The sequence below is a fragment of the Podarcis gaigeae genome (genome assembly GCF_964106915.1).
Source record: "Podarcis gaigeae genome assembly, chromosome: 3".
NCBI classification, from domain to species: domain Eukaryota; kingdom Metazoa; phylum Chordata; class Lepidosauria; order Squamata; family Lacertidae; genus Podarcis; species Podarcis gaigeae.
In genome coordinates, this window is record NC_139680.1 from 78724116 (window position 1) to 78742570 (window position 18455).

Here is an 18455-nt window from a genome sequence, read left to right on the forward strand (position 1 = left end):
CAAGCTTTAATTAGCCATACTGCCATATTTCACTCGCACCCCCAACTCTGCAGTGGGTACCCAGGAAACTATGAGCAGAACTCTGTTCACAGAAAGGGAGTTCCCATATTCTTGAATAGTGCAGGATATGCTACAGGGAGCTACAATTGTCAGGGAGGAGGGGGAAAGAGAACCAGAAGTACAGATGCCCCTACTCTGCACCTTTTGTTTATGTAATGAAATTTTCCCTGCAAAAGGAGTAAGGATTTGTCTATATGCAAGCTGGTATTGCTACATGTACATTGTTTTTAACTTCTACAGATCTCTGTATGAACACCTATTGTAGAATTAAAGTGGTTTTATTGTCCTTTGCACAAACATTGTCCAAAATTCAGCAAAATTAATTCTCAGACACAAAACACACAGTACATTTAGGAAAATATCCCTTCATAATTATTGAACTTGATTCAAAGCACATCATGAACATTTACTGGTTCACACAGTTAATCACACATGTATATCAAGTTATTGTATAAAGTTCCAGAAACACTTTATTTAAAAATGGAGCTGTAAATGCTTGTAACATATATAATAAATGTAACAAAAAAATAAATAAGGAGTATGCATTCATACAAAGAACATTATAAATGCAAACATTTATTACAGAACACAAAAGGTGTAAACCTCTGAAAAAATAAAAACAATTGTTTGAAGAGTGTAAATGTTTAATTTTTCCATATCTGTTTCCTATTTTCCCACATAGGTGTGTTTGTGGTTCTTCTCCCAAGCACTGAAATGAGAAATGATGATGGCCAAAACCTTGTAACTGCTCTCAATGTATTTTGTTGTACACCAGTTTAAATTTTGACAGCATCTGTAAACAAGTGTTTTCCTGATCTCTGTCAATAGTGAGCGGGACACAGAGTTTGACAAGAGGCAGTTTCCAATTTTAAAGCAAAAAAACAAAACTAAAGCCAATATACAACAGGGTTTTGGGGTTTTTTATTTTTATATCTCTACAAAAAATGTTTTCGTATATTTAGTTGGTCAAACTTTGCAATGACTTCCAAAATCCTGTACAGTTTAAAAATTGTACAGGAAAAAAGTAGTTTTAAACAAGTGACACATAAGATTATTGCTGAAATATTAAAGACTATTTCATAAAAGCTTCAAAATTGTATTTGTAACCTTAATATATAGACTGATGCAAAAACAGGAAACTTCCAGTTCTTAGTTGCATTTAACAGAAGATCTTGAAATTACAGTGTTCTGGAAATATAGGGTTATTTACTTTTGTTATTATTTCCGAAAGTTAAGTTACAGGGACCACTTTAAAGATAAATAGGCTTATATGAGATATTTTGTTAGCTTTGCTGTTAAGCATTATAAGCAAAAGGGCTACATTAGCAGTTTTCTTCCAGAAATTCTTATAACATATAAGACAGAGACTTACTAGAGAGTCTACAGGAAAAAACATGAACAATTTGGATGTCTGGAGTCAGTCTATTGACCAGATTATCACTATTCTATCTCCAAATCTTTTGAAGAAAATTTTACAACTCATGATCATCTCAAGGAGCACTTATAAATGCATTTTTATTTGACCTTGGTGACACAGCATGAGAAAGGATTTAAAGGAATAGACTTACAAAGCTATACATTTAAACTGGTTTCATAGTTCCAAAATGATGACATTTCATTCTCATCAACATCAAAAAGACATATTGAACAGGATCAGCAAGGGCCAAATCTAGACTTTTGGGAGGTGGATTTGCGCCATTGTCGTGGTGTCATCTTTAAGGACAGTTATGATCACTTTTCTATGTACATCCAAGTTATTAGCCCCTATTGATACTGATATGTTCACCTTCAACTCCCACCAAATTCTTAGTGCAAACATAATATTCATGTAAACCTCATGACAATTTACATAGCAATGAAGTTCTATAAATCACAATGGTTTGAAATCTTCAGTATGCAACAATGAATGCATTGTCAAGCCGGTCTCTCCTTATATTGTAACGTGTCATGGTATTAAGATGCAGGATATCCTAATTTAGATCCCCTTACTCAGAATCAAGTTTAAATGATCAATAATTTCATACAAATTTGAGTGAAGAGGTTTAATCACAAATCAGCTTGGCACAGGAGACTCAGAAATTTAATAATGCTGGACTTTCATCTGCTTGCATATCATTTTAACAGTCTGCTGAAACTAAGTAAACTATGGAGGGAAAGGTTCAAAATAAGTGCTTGCAAAGCCCATACAATTACCACAAACTGCGTTCTATGTCAATACCAATTTTACCTTAATGAGTGAGGAGGTGTGCGACATCCAAAGCATCACCGCTAAGTAGTTGGTATAACAAAGCAATGGCCCTTTTACCAAACTTTTTGTTACTTTTTGAACGATGATGCTAGGACTCTTTCATTGAATTCTGCTCATTCAGTACTAAAAGTTCTGATAGCATGTTGTCATTCACGCAAAGTTGGATCTTCCTCCTCTCCGTCTGGATTGAACCGATTGAAATGTATGCTGAAATCATGCTCAGATTCAACATTGCCAAGTTCAGTTGAGGCTGGGGCAATGGTGGGTCGAACAGCTCTTGCTTCTGGCTGGCAGTTTGGCTGGATCTGAGGATGGGCACCTTGAGAAACAGAGCTGGACTTCTGCTTAGGCTGAGCTGCTTGGACAGCGCTCGCCAATCCCAAATTGCTCATTGCTTCCAATGTCCCATCAGGATCAATCATTGAATTTATCACTGAATAAAGAAAGAGAGGGAGAGGTTGGTGAAAAATCACTATTAGCAATTTTTTTCATTCAGGAACAGCTCATCTCGTGGGATGGAGCCACTTCAATAGCCACCCAGGGTGTTGCTTTCATGTACCAGGAAGGGGGGGGGCAAGGTGACAGGGAGGTTGTGAATGCACTGGTGTATCCAATCAGATGCTCTTGCCACAGTGTTCTTGCAGCCCCAACCTTGCCCCTCCTGATAAGTGGCATAGATACTGCTGCTGGGAGGCTGTAGTATCCTGGTGAGCAGGCCACTCCTGGTGCCAGAGTTTCTTATGATGGAGGGCAATATTTCAAGTTCTCTTAAGGATAAAACCTAATCAGCTTTATGCAAAGTTCTCTAGGGACAGAAACATGGGGAAGGAGGGGCTTTGGATGGCAGGACAGGAACTGTGTCCGTGGTCATTGAAGAAGCAAGGATGGGTAGTGGTACTCCCTGTAGTCATAGCAACGCACTCCTGTCAGTTGCCGGGGGGGGGGGCAGCTGCAAACTGAACAGTCACCTGTGGAGTCAAGAAGACCTTTCCCACCTATATAACAATCTATTGTGAGATCCACTATTTGCCCAGTAGCACACTGACAGGCCTTCCACTACTATGTCTATAGCAAAAACTAAGGTCTGGAGAAAAGAAAGAAGGGACTCCTGCAGAGAGCAGTAGGGTTGAGTCACTATTGATTCTCGCCTCGTAACTGAATAGAAAACCTTAAAAGTGGGGTTATCTATTCTTTTCATCTATCATTCTTTTCATCCCCTTGTCTCTTTCAATATCCTCTATAACTTCTGTAGGATTGTAACTTTAAAAAAAATCAAATCAAAAGCCCGACAAAACAAAATTATTTGTATTTTGGAAACACTGATGTTCGCAACAACAGTATATAATATTAAATACCTTGTAGCTGCTTCTCAACTCTCTTCAGTTCTTGCAATATTGATGATATTTCCTGCATCAACACATGAAAAGCATTAGGTTTCATTAAGGGAAAAGCCACATTTTTTCACAGTATGTACATTACATTAATGATTGTATATATGTTACGGAGAATGTAAGTCAAGTAGTTTATGTGCATAACAGCTGTCTATTGTGCACCTTCATCAGACTTCATGGCGAAGACACAAAGCCTGTTACACACACACACACACACACACACACACACACACACACACACACACCCTATGTGTGTGGTTTGGCTGCATCTATATATCTGTCTGTATATTGTATTGTTTTGCTGTTTGCCACCCTGGGCTCCTTTGAGAGGAAGGGTGGGATATAAATTCAACTTATTAATTAAATAAAGACTTAAAACAAGGTGAAGAACTTTTAAAGCGGCTATATTCTCAGGTACATTAGAAGCTGTTTTATAAGGAACTGGTCTACCTCATTCAGGTTTGCCTAAACAAACTGGTATTGGCTTTGCAGTGTTTCAGGCAGGAGTCTTTCCTAGCATTACCTAGAAATGCAAGGGATTGAACCTTGGATCTTCCGCATGCAAGGAAGATGTTCTGCCACTCAGCTACAGCCACTCTTAGTGAAAAAGCATCCAAAATCGATCATCTTTAAACCTTCAGCAGCTGAGGACTGCTTCCCCTTTTCAACATTCTTACTTGAGAATGACAATTATTATTTCATCCTACCATGCTTGATGTTTTCACAATTGGGATTTCACTTTCAGCTCGTAGCTTCTTTTCAATGTCTTCCCAATTTCGGTCTTTGTCCTTAAACAAGACTCTGTAGCCAAAAAGCACAGAAGAGTGATTATAAGCCTTATGCTATAAAGACTTGCATGACTGCCTAACAATAAAAAAAATCACCACCTGCCTTAAAAATTCTAATTGAACGCAACTCAAAATAAGATGGGCATTTACAGTCTTGTGGCAAGCCTATATTGCTCTTCCTCTTACTTGCAGGGGAGACAAAATGACGGAGCAATTAATTTTTACCCTGTTGTCATTTTCTCTTCAGAGTACGCACACAGACAAATCTAAACATTCCAAATGTTTTCCATATTTTGTAACAAACTACTTCGTAGTGGCTGTACTTCCAGCACTCTAGGAAACTGGAGGATGGAAGTACTGGCAAGGTGAAAAGAGGAATATCTCTTTTGACCTTGCTGGGACTGACACAGGACTTCATGGGTAGAGAGCTGGGAATGCACTCTCTAATAAAAATGGAGATAGGAGCAGTGGGGCGCATTCCATAGGAGGAGGGAACAATTCCTTAGGGGATAAACTGATAGACTTTCATGATACATATATCCAAGGACTGGTGCCAATAGGAAATTTGACCATTAGAAAAACAGAGAGTTGGGCTTGTGATGGGGGTGTACACTTCATGGTGACTAGCCCGCTTGATATAAAAGTTGTGGAGGTCATGCCTCATCTAGATAGAGTGGATGACAGTGCCTGGGAAGACTCAGCTGCCATGGCGCATGTCAGCACCAATGATGTGCTGTGGTCATATGCTCTAGGAAGCTAAGTTTAGATTGCTAGGTAGGAAGTTGAAATTCGGGATAGTGTCCACCTGGGCATAGCAAAGAACGTTAGGTGAAAGGACCATCAAGTGCAGCATTTCACTCACTCAGCAGACAACCAGTTACTCATGGGAAGCCTGCAAACATATTCCGATTGCAAGATTCCTTTCCTCACCTGCAGTTCCCAGAAGCACCTATTCAGAGGCACACTGCCTCCAACAGTGGAGGCGGCAGAACTGCTATTTTTCTAGGAAAAGAGGTGCCAGAACTCACCATGAACGCCTCCCTTGTTCACTTAGAATGGCAATGGTGCCCCCACCTGAGAGGTGCTGGAACAGAGTTCCAACTGAAAAAAAGCCCTGGCTAGTGTTCATTGACAAGGCTTTTATATAATAATAATAATAATAATAATAATAATAATAATAATTATTATTATTATTATTATTATTATTATTATTATTATTATTATTATTTATACCCAGCCACTCTGGGCGGCTTCCAACAAAATATTAAAATACAATAGTCTATTAAACATGAATGTGTCTAGGCCCCCTTTAAAGCCAGCTTAATGGCCATCAATGCATCTCGTAATAGCAGATACTATGGAATGTGCTGTGAAGAACTTTCTTGTCTGTTCTGAATCTTCTAACATTAAGTTTCACTGCATGTCCCTGTGCACCAGTATTAAGAGACAGGATCCACTTTCTCCCACAACATACACAATCTTATATACCTCTGTCATGACCATCCCTTAATCACAAGAAAAAAACGCCTCTTTGTCAAAAAGTAGTGCAAAATATCTTGAGAAACTCACATAACTCCAGGAATAAGTGCTAGGTCTGAATTAGGCTAGACTTACTTGACTGAAATTATCTTTTGGCTATTCTGAGCAATCCAGGATAATTGGTTTAAAATGCCATTCACAAGTTTCAATGAACAAAGCACATTTCAAACATTTTCATGAGATATAAAAATACTTTTAATAAACGAGTAGGAATTAGAGTATCAGAATAGTTTTTCAAGTTTCTGGCAAAGAGTTCATAGTTAGAGAATTAAAACTGAAAAGATGAACATTTATTTTAAAACTCGTGTAGTTAAACACGTTATACAGACAAGTACTACTTTTATTTTCGTAACACTGGTTCTGGATTTGAGCAAATGTGAAGGATCAACTCCCCTCTGTTCCATATAGAAGCAGTTTTCCTCCAGTGCTATTTTGACTAAAATTAGTAATGGGAATAAGAAGGCCATATTTTCTTGCTGTATTTTTTTTGAAAATTTGAGGAAAATGTTTTAAGTTCTCACACATACAGTACCTGAAAATGGTGTATATTTGCATACATGTGTCCTTACTTGGTCCTGCATTTGGCTCACTACTTTCTTCATAATCTATCATTTATAACCTTTCTACACTTAGTGTAGGGATTTCTTTTTCTAGGTCTTACATACCCTGCAAAGCATTAGCTGAGAAATTTATTTTGTTTTTGCAGCCTTCCCAGTAAACCCTATCTGAAAAATCCCATTTGGTTCTTCTCCTTTCAATTATTTTGCACTTGGCATGGTCCTCTTAGATGTTCTCAATGTGACTTGATTATTAGATTTTGAGGGAAATGGGGGGGACACACCCCACTTTTCCCACTGCAAAGTTGAGTGAAGCCAGCATATGAAGACAGCCCTGTTCAGGGAAGTTTTTAGTGTGTGATGTTGTATTGTGCTTTTATTGTTTTTTGTTGGGAGCCACAAAGGCAACCCAGCCAGATGGGAGGCATATAAATAAATAAAAATTATTATTATTATTATTATTATTATTATTATTATTATTATTAGCCAGTCACTGCACATTACAAGAATATTGTTTTAACACTATATGCCCCCCTTCCCCTGTGAAAATGAGTTCATTGTTAATAGCTCAATTTTTAAAATACCAGTACTACTGCTAATAATAAGAAGGGCCAATTTCTTCCTATTAAACCAATGATTTTACATGGATTTTAATGGAACATGATCTGCAGTCAAAAGGACACAAACATTTTAATAATATTTTTTGCAAGAGAATTTTACTGATGAGGGCACAGATTACCTTATTTTGCCAGCTGTTTTATCTATAGACTGTCTAATCTTCCGGGAAAACTGGAAGACTGAGGACAACAGCAAGGTATCTCCCATAACCTGAAAGAGTTTCAAAAGACAATTGTTCATTTAAATAATACAGTTTCTAGATCACCTTCTAAAAATGTAAGTGACAATATCATGGCTTTTTCTTCCTAAGCGATTATTCTCATGTCATATACTTCCAATTTACTTTAGTTGGAGCACAGAACAATATTCAAATTTTTAACTTGTCAATATATGAAAATTGTCTTTAGCCATAAACATAGCTTTCATTGCAATATAAAAGCGCATTCATAAATGGAAAAATAACACTGACTTCAGCTGGCTAGATTCAATTCCCTGGTATTTGTTATCAGTATTTTATAAATTTATTGTTAGTATTAGTAAATGTTTGTAAAATAAGACAACTTCCAATAAACAAAACAATGTGCAGAAAAAGTTGAAATGTGAATCAAAATGTATTGCAATTGAACAAGGGAAGAATCTGCTCTGTGAGCTACATAATGAAACATACAATGGTACCTCTGGTTATGGACTTAATTCGTTCTGGAGGTCCGTTCTTAACCTGAAACTGTTCTTAACCTGAAGCACCACTTTAGCTAATGGGGCCTCCTGCTGCCGCCTTGCCGCTGGAGCACAATTTCTGTTCTCATCCTGCAGCAAAGTTCTTAACCCGAGGTACTATTTCTGGGTTAGTGGAGTCTGTAACCTGAAGCGTATGTAACCTGAAGCGTATGTAACCCAAGATACCATTGTATTCAATCCAACTGTGAACTATCCAATGGCCAGCAGAAAATAAACACATACAAAACTCAATGGAATGCCTGCTGAATCATGCTCTGGAGCCCACTCACCAGGGGCTTTTCTTTGTGCCCTTCATGTAGAGATGTGGAGGGAGCAAGATAATATTCTGGGCCCACTTACGTAGCCAGTGTACAGTACTGCTAAACCCTCTGGGATTCGTACCTAGGACATCATTAGGAGGCCTGGCAAGACACTTTGGCATTGGCACTGTGTGGTTTGTTGCATCTATCTTTTTGGTGGTGAGCTCAGGTGCCTTGCTCTTGTGGTGCTCCCCACTGTGGGGTCCCCTTTAAAGGATCTTGTGGTGTCACTTGAAGGTCCTAGGCTGGGGTCAGCAAACTTTTTCAGCAGGGGGCCGGTCCACTGTCCCTCAGGCCTTGGGGGCGGAGGGCGGACTATATTTTGAATTAAAACAAAAATGAACGAATTCCTATGCCCCACAAATAACCCAGAGATGCATTTTAAATAAAAGGACACATTCTGCTCATGTAAAAACATGCTGATTCCTGGACCATCCACAGGCCGGATTTAGAAGGCATTTGGGCCGGATCTGGCCCCCGGGCCTTAGTTTGCCTACCCATGTCCTAGGCTGTCGTAGGAGCCGGCATGCTGGTCACACACCAGTGTCACAGAATGGACCACACTACTGGTTCATGTCATTATGTACCTAAGCTGGGTGGTGGTACTGGTTAGCATTACGGCTGTCTGATGACTGGAACTTTGCCCTATGCCTAAGCAAGCATGGTTGGCTATAATCAATAAAAGTTGTGGCCTTTTTCATTGTTGTCTCAAACATATTGACTTGGATATCATACTTTGCCAATTTTGACACTGCTGCCACAGCTCCCCATACAACATTCTTCTGACGGACCCCTAATCCTCAAGTATGGCTTTTTAGGGGCACAGTGGGCAGTGGTGGGAAAGCTTCATTCTGCGAACTGGTCTCACAATATTGCCACTGGTCTCACGATATTATGATTTGATGCTAGCACACAGTTATTTCCCATTTCATTACATTTTGGTTCACAGTCTGGTCTTTTCCACTGTTTCTAAAGTATGTTTCCTGTTTTCACTGATGCTTACATTGGGCCACACTGAGCTTTTTCTTTGTGAGACTAGGGATAATCTTCCCAGTCTGTACTTTCATAATAAAACACAAACATCAAGAGCAGCAAAAAATAATACGCAAGACAGTGCTAGGCAGTTCTATACTTGAACCAAAGCAAGATGACAAATAAGAATAGCTAAATTTAGGCTCATGGGGGTTCAAATTCTCACTCTGCTGTGAAGCTCAAAATGCATCTTGGGTCAGTCACTATCTCTTAGCTAACTCAATTCACATAATTGTTCCGGGGGTAATATGGAATAATCCCACCTAAACTACTTTGAGCTCCTAGGAAGAACAATGGAATATAAAATGATAAAATGAACTACGTAAACCCAACACCTCACCCCAAATTTGTCTTCCTCCTCAGCCTTCTGCCTCACTAACTCCAAATCCCTGCCTCTGTCTCACTAGAAACTGCCTAAGGGGTGCGGGGGATGAGCGATGTCTCTTCCTTATAGAGGAAGTTCATAAGGTAGCTTTGGTACTTAATGTTCAAACAGGAAAGTTATTGGCTCCCTGGGCCTTTCACTCAGCTCTTTATGTAAAGGCATGGACAATACTTACTTCATCCCTACTCCAGGTTCGCCGACGTGTAATTGTGGGGGGCTCAGGTAGGTCTGTTGTCTGTGGTTTGGAATCATTAGGTCGAGGGTTGCCATCTGGTGTTTTTGCATTTACCACTGGAGGAATCTTCCTGAAGTTCAGACTTTCATCAAATACACGGTCTACTAGCTGAAAAAAAAATTAAATATATATATATAATTAGTGAGAAAGCTTCACTTTAAAACCAACCAGAGAGGTGCATTAGGAGGCTCGTCAGTTTAGATGGGTTTGCCACTAAAGAACAGAAGAAATCAAAATAATAACTGGAGTATTCGATTTACTTGTATATTAGAAAACAAAAAGAAAAAATCATTTAATTTTGCCAAAACATCAGCAATTATTTTAGTTATGAATGCACAGAAATAGATATTAAGGTTACAAATGAAATAGTGGTGTATAACTGCAGAACAAAAGAGAAAGGGGACTCATATTTATTTAGTAAAGATGTAAGTTCACATTATCTAACTCAGAGAAAATGCATATTTACATTAGCAGAAGCTTAGTAGCATGGTTAGGAAACAATAAAAAGAAACCAACATGAACATAATAAAAATTACACCACTTACACACAAAACATATCCTGCTACTCACAAAAATGTACATAGAACATAATGTTGTTAACCAAGGCTTATGTACAAGAAGTTGAAATAAATCAAGAGGAACAACACAACAGGTGAACAGAAAACATCCAGGGTTGGCACTGAATTTAGCATTTAAAGGGTTGTTTTTACTAGATTAAATCTTGGGATTTAGTGCTTACCACCACCCATCCACTACCTGAGAAAAATAAAATAAACTCTACTCATAAACCCTAAATGTTGTGTTCTAGAGGCATTTTCAAATTCCAGCCAGCTGATTATTCACTTGAATTTGTCAATGCTCAGTAATGGGGAAAAAACCTTAGTAATAACACAAAACCTTGTTTCTCATTTCTCTCTTTTATCCCACATATATGAGTCAGACACAAATATGGATTCTCTCTCGTTGTTGTCTCTACAAATACGTTATCTCGTCAGAATCTGATCTTATAGCTGGTTCAGATAGTCAAATCACCAGCTCACGTGACTGGTCTACTCTTTGGGAACAGTGTTAAAATTGGAAAAGGCTTTCTCAGCAGCAGCTTCTATGAGTTGAGACTTCTATATTCCCAGGACTTTTTGCTGGTGGAAGCTGCCACAGGACTTCCGAGTCTCTTTAGTTAACTTTACATTGTTTACATTAGATCAGCCATGGGAGTGATTCTGTGCCAATGACCAAGCTGTAGGAGTGTTTTGTAAATGGTTCAACATGTATTTGACTACTCCGCAGTTGGTAGCTGGTAACTCTATTCTGTTTTTCCTTCATTGTTCTACCTATTGAAAAGTGAAGTGGGTGTGCTAAGGCAATCGTTCCATCAGGGCAAGCATTTTAGCTTGCCAGATGGAACAATTTCCCTCTCCTTTCCCCTGTGCACTGTTCTGGGGGTTCTTGAAACACCCCCTCAGTCAATTTTAAGGGGGATAAGGAGGGCAGGGGGCAAACCTCCATTGGGGAAATGGATGTGCTTGCACAGGACTTCTGCTGACAGGACTAATTAGTTGTATCCTGCCTACATTTTCCATATCTGAGAATTCCAAATTACTGTTGAAACAAACCCTCACACTTAGAAGTTAAATGGAGGCTGCTCTAACAAAGAACTTTTATCCAATTGCTAAATTTTTCTCAGTAGCTTTTTGTTACTATGGTGGTGTGTTACTGGCTTGCGCCTTAAAATACATCTTCCCAGGAAACTGCCAACCCTGAAATCAAACCAAATAGTTAAAAAAAGACAAACAGTAATACTGTTAAAAAGAGTTGACTTTATATTTTAAAATACTCTCACTGGTGGTCGCAATATTGACCTGAACATGCAAGTTTTGCATATAGAAACAGCATGTCAGAGAAATGTATGACAGCATGAAATCATGCTAATTTAAATGTTTATGACAATTGTTATAATTAGGAAGGATGGCTTATAAATTGAATTAATAATAATAATAATAATAATAATAATAATAATAATAATAATATATTAGGGAGGGGAACTTCAACTCAGTGAGTGAATCATTTAAAAGATCGGTAACATTCAGGGCCATCTAAGACCAATGAAAATGCAAAGTATCTCACCTTACACATAGTATTTTATAATACCTGCATATAGACAAATCTCTAATGCTTTCTCTTTACTAGGGAGCATTGAGATACTACTCACTTGCATCTGAGGCTATGACAAAGAAACAAGCAAAAGGTCTTATGTTCAAAGTAAACAGAAAAACCGACCATGTACGGTATTCACAATATGACTGTTCTTGCATTGGCCATTTTAACCACTGGGATTAATTTTTTTTAATAGGCAACAATCTTAAAATTAAAGGAAGGGTATGCTGAGAATATGGAGATTCATGCACACACAGGTGGAAATAATTAAACTTATGTCAGAAGGATAAAGCAAAAGAAATAAAGAAAAGAAAGAACCTTATGCATTTCTCCATGAAGATCTCCTACCTCTTCTCTAGTGTCTATGGCAGAGCCAGGGGTGGTGGCAGCAGTGCTTACTGTGGTACTAGGAGCAGTGCCTGATGAAGTCACTGAATCTATCTCTCCTGCTACATCATTGATTTCACGTGCGATGAGAGCCAGGTCCTGACTGATCCTGTTAATAGTTAACACAGCATAATTGATCCCAAATAAAAAACCTCAGAGTTCAAAGTTGCTGTTCCTTACAATATGAAACATGCTACTGTTTTGAGTATTTTCTTCTAATCATAACTATCATAGGTAAGAGTGTTTAAAATAACTTCCAGCTTTGGTTGCTCTGGCAGCTACAAGAACAGCACCTAAGAAACTTTGCTGTGCAAGGACTCCAACATTCTTCTGCTGTAATTGAACAAAATGCATCTCAACATTTTAAATCCAGGGATGTACATCTTACCATGTGCAAATGGGTCATTACAGTTTATAGTTTCAACCAAGGAGAACTGCAATGGCTTATAAGCTAATAATTAACCCAAACCTATGGATTCAAGTTACAAGAAAGGAGATTCCAACAAAACATCAGGAAGAACTTTCTGACAATAAGAGCTGTCCAACAGTGGGATGGGCTACCTTGGAAGGTGGTGGACTCGCCTCCATGGAGGTTTTTAAGCATTTGTCATGTGTGATTTGGGTGGCATTTGTCATGTATGATTTAGTTGAGATTCCTGCATTGCTGGTGGTTGGACTAGATGACCCTTGCGGTCCCTTCCAGCTATACAGTTCTAGGATTCTATCAACGAAGTCCCAACATACTGGCACTAAGTAAATGTTAAATAGTAGCTACTTGTACTTGCACTGTTCTGGGGGTTCTTGAAACACCCCCTCAGTCAATTTTAAGGGGGATAAGGAGGGCAGGGGGCAAACCTCCATTGGGGAAATCGATGTGCTTCCAGCTATACAGTTCTAGGATTCTATCAACGAAGTCCCAACATACTGGCACTAAGTAAATGTTAAATAGAGCTACTTGTACACATTTGTGAAACCCATTATGACAATTGGGGAATTTAGGGCTGCAATCAGGAACACTATGATAGTATCTTTCACTGACAGTAAAGTAAGTTTCTGTGGTAGAGAAAATCAATTTTGTTTGAGTATAAACCCAGTTACAAAACAAAACACATTTCGTAATGGTCATTGATTTAACCGATAAGATGCTGTTTTTAAACCAAGTAATCATCCCTTGAAAGCCAACCTTGCTATTTCTTCTCGATGGGCAGTCCAATCTCGAATGTAGTCTTCCTGTTCCTTTATCCTATGCTTGAAGATATTGCTACTTTGCGTTGGTGTCCCTGTGCTCTGCAATCGAGTAGTTTTCAGGGCTGGAGAAGTACGTAGACGGGCATGTTTAGGAGAGTTACGGTTTGATCCAAATTCATCTTCCGAGGTGGAAGCATAATCAGTAGGAAAGCGCCTCCATCTTGAATTTACTAAATTAGTTTAATTATTAAAAAAGAATTATTATTGTATCTACTGCAAGGAATAAAATGATTTTAGATTTAAGAAACATCATGACAACACAACAGTTGCTTAATTCCAAACCCAAAATACCTTATACAAAAGTGTTTGCTGACTATAGCATAAAAAGAAAGCTACTAAAATTGTGTTAAATAATAAATGCTAATTTACAAAAATGTGAAAAAGGAAGCTCTTTGTACAATGGTGAGTTAATAAGTTAGGAACGCTACTAGTCTTCTATCTAAGAGCATGATATATATATATATCAGAACAAGGGCCCAATTCATTGTCACTTTCCAACACAGTGAGTCGTACTTTTTCTGCAAATTTTTCCCATTGTCAAAAAGCCTAACTTTCCATGAGATAATATAGGCATTGAGTACAAATAACTGAAGTAGTGTAGTTGCCAGAGGGGGGTGGAAATATCAAGTCTATTGAATTTGAAATTCAATTTTGAAACATTAGGTGACATCCACCAAACATTGTAAGAGCATAGTGAACTTGAAATAATAATCTAATGTTACTTTCCTGAGGAAGAGGAGTAACAATAGCAGGCAAAATGCTCATTTTCAGTCAGATGTTGAGGGCTGCAGGAAACCTTTTCTTGTCCACCCCTCCTCTTTCCCCCCGAAAAGGCTGTCCAGACTAATATAAATACAAGTCCTTGGAAATGTAACAGTGCCCAAACAACCTAAGGGAACTGAAGATTCAAAACACTAGCTTTGTAGGTCAGTTGCCTTGAATTGTGGATCAGTCAGATAGCATGAAAGAATGTGGTGTCAAAAAGCTTGAAGTCATTTTTGCCAAGATTTGTTAAGTGCACAGATGACACTTTTAGACAGTACAAATATTACTGTTCAGAAATAATTTAAGTAAAAATAATTTACAATTCAGTGCAATGTAAATTATTTGCATGTGTTGCAATGTAAAAATTGCAATGTTTTCAGATCAGATTATAATAATAGCTTGTAAAGATACATGGTGAATTTAGAATATAGCATTATTCCAGTACAATTAATTGAAGAATGAAAATATTTCATTGCCAGATAAAATGCAGATGCTAATGAATAAGTCAGGTTTTACTTATTTTAAATCATCTAAAATAGTTTTACTCTACCCTGCAGCTGAAAAAGGTTCCTAGTGTGGCTTTCACATATTGATATGACACACTGGAATATATACACTTTTGCAGTTTCTCATCCTTAGTTTAAAAAGCTTTTTTTTAATAAGCAGAAAAAGCACTTATTTCTAAAAGCATGCAAAACAACCACTGAGGGTCAGAGAGTTGTCATGAGCTGGACCCGATTGTTGTTTTTGTTTTTTTGTAAAACATTTCAAATTGATTTGAATTTCCCTTTATTTCCCAGTTACTCCAATAGTCAGAGTATTTTTTTTAAGTTATAGTTTTATGAATTTGGAGCTAGTCCTGCAACCCAGCATTGTACAACATGAGAATTTAAAGTAATTGTTTTCCAAAAAACCAAATATTTAGGAGTGAAATCTTAGAAACAAAATATGATTTCTAGTACTCTACCACTGTAAGTTTCAACAGCAGGATCTGGGTCTGGGAGAAGACGGTATGCCTCTGTGTACAAAATATTTGTTTATCATATTAATGAAGATATACAGATTTAAAGCATTTGCTTGTATTAAGTAATTCCACTATTTTAAAAACACAGACGTGAAAAAAAATTGAACTGATTTTTGAGAATTCTGTTAAATACAAACTTAGACATCCAAATAACAGGCTACAACATAGCCAGGAAGAGATACAAACAAGCAGTAACTTTCGTCATACTCATTTTAGTTCCATCAGTACCAAGAAGGCTAAAAAGCCTGCAAAAGAGTTGATGCTCTGCTTTTTCTAACAGGAAACGAGAGCTTGCTGTTTCGCAGAGATCAATGAAGCAAGCTCCCATTTCTCCTTAGCAGAAATCTTTGTGGGCTGCAGAGCAGTGACTTTTGGGCTTCTTGGAACTTAAGAGATCACTTTTCCACTCTTTCCAAATGTCTCTTAAACAAGGAAGGGCATAATAACCCGGGTGGCTGCAATGATATCAGAGGAGCTTCTGGGAATTTCCCTGTTGAACAGCATTTCTCAGTAGATCAGCAACCCTCTTGTGTACCAAGAAGCTCTCCGGGCTAATAGACTGGTGTTACATGGTTCCATAGGTAGGGCCCATTCTGCATGTAACCAGCCCAAGGAAAGGATGCATGAGAAATATATTGTCTCTGAATTTAGATGCAAACTGACCAGATCCACGTCTTCAAGACTAATGTGCAAATCAGAAGAGAATAATTTTGCACATCAATTAATTTGGCAATGCAATACTCAACTCAAAAAAAATATTGAAATACATTAAAATGGGTAATTTAGGTTGAAAAAGATTGAGAAATGCATATACTGAAACAGAATACCTATTTCAATATGTATTTTGTGGTAAGTATGTACAGGTGGCAACCATTTTGAGTGGGGGTTCCATTCCTGGCCCCCTCGTGCATTGGCCAAGTGTGCATAAGCCCGCACCATTTTCTGGCCACTTCTGGGGTTGGCAGTGACCAGCATGTGCGTGATTGCACATTAATTGGATGCATGTAAAATGGTCACTGCCTATAATTGAATGGCCTGCCCATGCCTTAAGATCTTCTGTTGACACTCTACTCCAAGTCTTCTTTACTGGAAAATCATTATATAATTAAAATGGAGAGGGCTTTGTCAGTGGTAGAACCCTAGGTTGGGAATGCACTCCCAAAACAAGGGTATCTGGCATCTACTTTACAATCTTCTTGGCAACAGGTTAAACCTTTAAAAAATATCAAAAAAATCTAGGCATTTTAATTTGAATAATAGCTTACTTAGTTTTCCTTCTCATTTTTATTTGCTGTCTTTTATTCAAGATCGTTAATGTCTTTATCTTATTGTACTAGGAATTTACTAATTTATTATTTATATCTGCTGTATACTGCTCTGTAATTGAACTTGGTGAAGGGATTATTAAAAAAGACAACAACTTCTAACCTGCTCTTGGTGTGATGCAGAATTAAGGGGATACAGTGGTATCTTGGGTTACAAACACCTCGGGTTACAGACTCTGCTAACCTGGAAGTAGTACTTTGGGTTAAGAACTTTACCTCAGGATGAGAACTGAAATCATGTGCCAAGGGCGCAGCAGCAGTGGGAGGCCCCATTAGCTAAAGTGGTACCTCAGGTTAAGAACAGTTTCAGGTTAAGAACAGACCTCTGGAACGAATTAAGTACGTAACCAGAGGTACCACTGTATTCAGTCTCCAACAGAAATTAAATTTCTCTTTGCAGTGGGGAAATTGAGAAGTCAACTCTTTTTTACTTTCTTCTCAATAAGTAATGTCTGAACAAATGCAGTTACTCATCCTGTATAAGAAGCATTACATATCAGAGCTGTTTTACAGCATCTAACATTGTGACATTTATTTTATTACTGTTTTTATTACCGTATTATTATTATTGCCTATTTCTATATTCCTTCTTTTTTTCCCATTTTGTAACTTGGGTGTACTCTTTGATTCTGAGCTATCACTCTCTGTGTACAGCTTTAAAGTTTTTTCAATGAGTTTTTTGGAATTGTAAAACTTATTTTATTCCTTTAAAATATCTCTAATCTAGTCAGGCAAGAGACAAACAACTGAGGGGACTGTGCCTGCCTCCCAGAATTCTTTGCTCTCCGGCCTCCGTCATGTGAAGAGGGTCATAACCCAACCCATTCGGGTCATCAGCCACTGCCTCAAATTATCTCTAGCCTACCCTTTACTGCAAGTGATGCCATTATAAATTATATTATGTTAGTTTATCAATTAAGAATGGGATTTCAGTTGTTGGGATACAATGATGGCAGGAAAAGGATCATGCTTATTTTGTGCACCCAAGGATCTAGACAGAGTGGGTAAAAATGGGTGCCACCCAACATGGTCTCAAAAACCCAAACCCTGATTTACAAATAGTTTAAAATGACAGTTGCAGAAGTCCTAATGTCTCCAACAGAATGAAATAGTATCTGCAAATGCTTTTTACCTAGTTGCGTATCATTCTCAAAGACAGGTAATAGGCCTTCTATCCTGTAACCATGATTCATATCGCCTTGTGTACACACAATATTTTTTTCTATCTGGCTGCAGCTGCTCATACCATGCCAGATGCTACTCTGGAGGTTTTCCCAAACCCTTGGGCACGCCTTTTAGGTATAGCTGAATGACTATGATGAAAGAAATGCCCTGGGAACTCCTAGTGCATGCTTGGCTGTTGAAATCTTGGCCTGAATGTTTCACAAGGTGATGGATATAATAATATAATAATATAACCCCCAGATGGAGGCTGACAAAAACTAGTTATGCATGTGTAGACCGCTGCATTTCAGTTCTTTCCACATGCTCTATACCAAACTAATGACTAGGTTAACATGCCTTTTCAGAGGCCGGTTATGAAATTAGGTAGTAATTCTCAGTCAACTGGAGAACCAAAGCCAAGCGTGACTTCTTTTCTTTTCTTGGTGTATCTTAGCTACTGTAGAAGCAATAGATAATAATCACTGGCCTCTCATAATC

General features: G+C 38.0%; 1 protein-coding gene across 40 annotated transcripts in view; it reads right to left on the reverse strand.

The window, feature by feature from the left end:
- Positions 1-319: 319 nt before the first annotated feature.
- Positions 320-18455, reverse strand: part of CEP170 (centrosomal protein 170) — a 76480-nt gene continuing 58344 nt past the window's right edge. For 7 of the 40 annotated variants that reach the window (XM_083732080.1, XM_083732074.1, XM_083732063.1 and 4 more), the window contains 8 exons: positions 15412-15462; positions 13615-13849; positions 12363-12540; positions 9831-9998; positions 7323-7411; positions 4407-4500; positions 3664-3715; positions 320-2741 (listed from right to left, as the gene is read on the reverse strand). In XM_083732080.1, coding sequence (XP_083588206.1) covers positions 2455-2741; positions 3664-3715; positions 4407-4500; positions 7323-7411; positions 9831-9998; positions 12363-12540; positions 13615-13849; positions 15412-15462 — 1154 coding nt within the window. In that variant the 3' untranslated portion in view covers positions 320-2454. The remainder of the gene's footprint in view (positions 2742-3663; positions 3716-4406; positions 4501-7322; positions 7412-9830; positions 9999-12362; positions 12541-13614; positions 13850-15411; positions 15463-18455) is intronic. The other 33 variants (XM_083732061.1, XM_083732083.1, XM_083732070.1 and 30 more) reach the window with 10 other exon arrangements.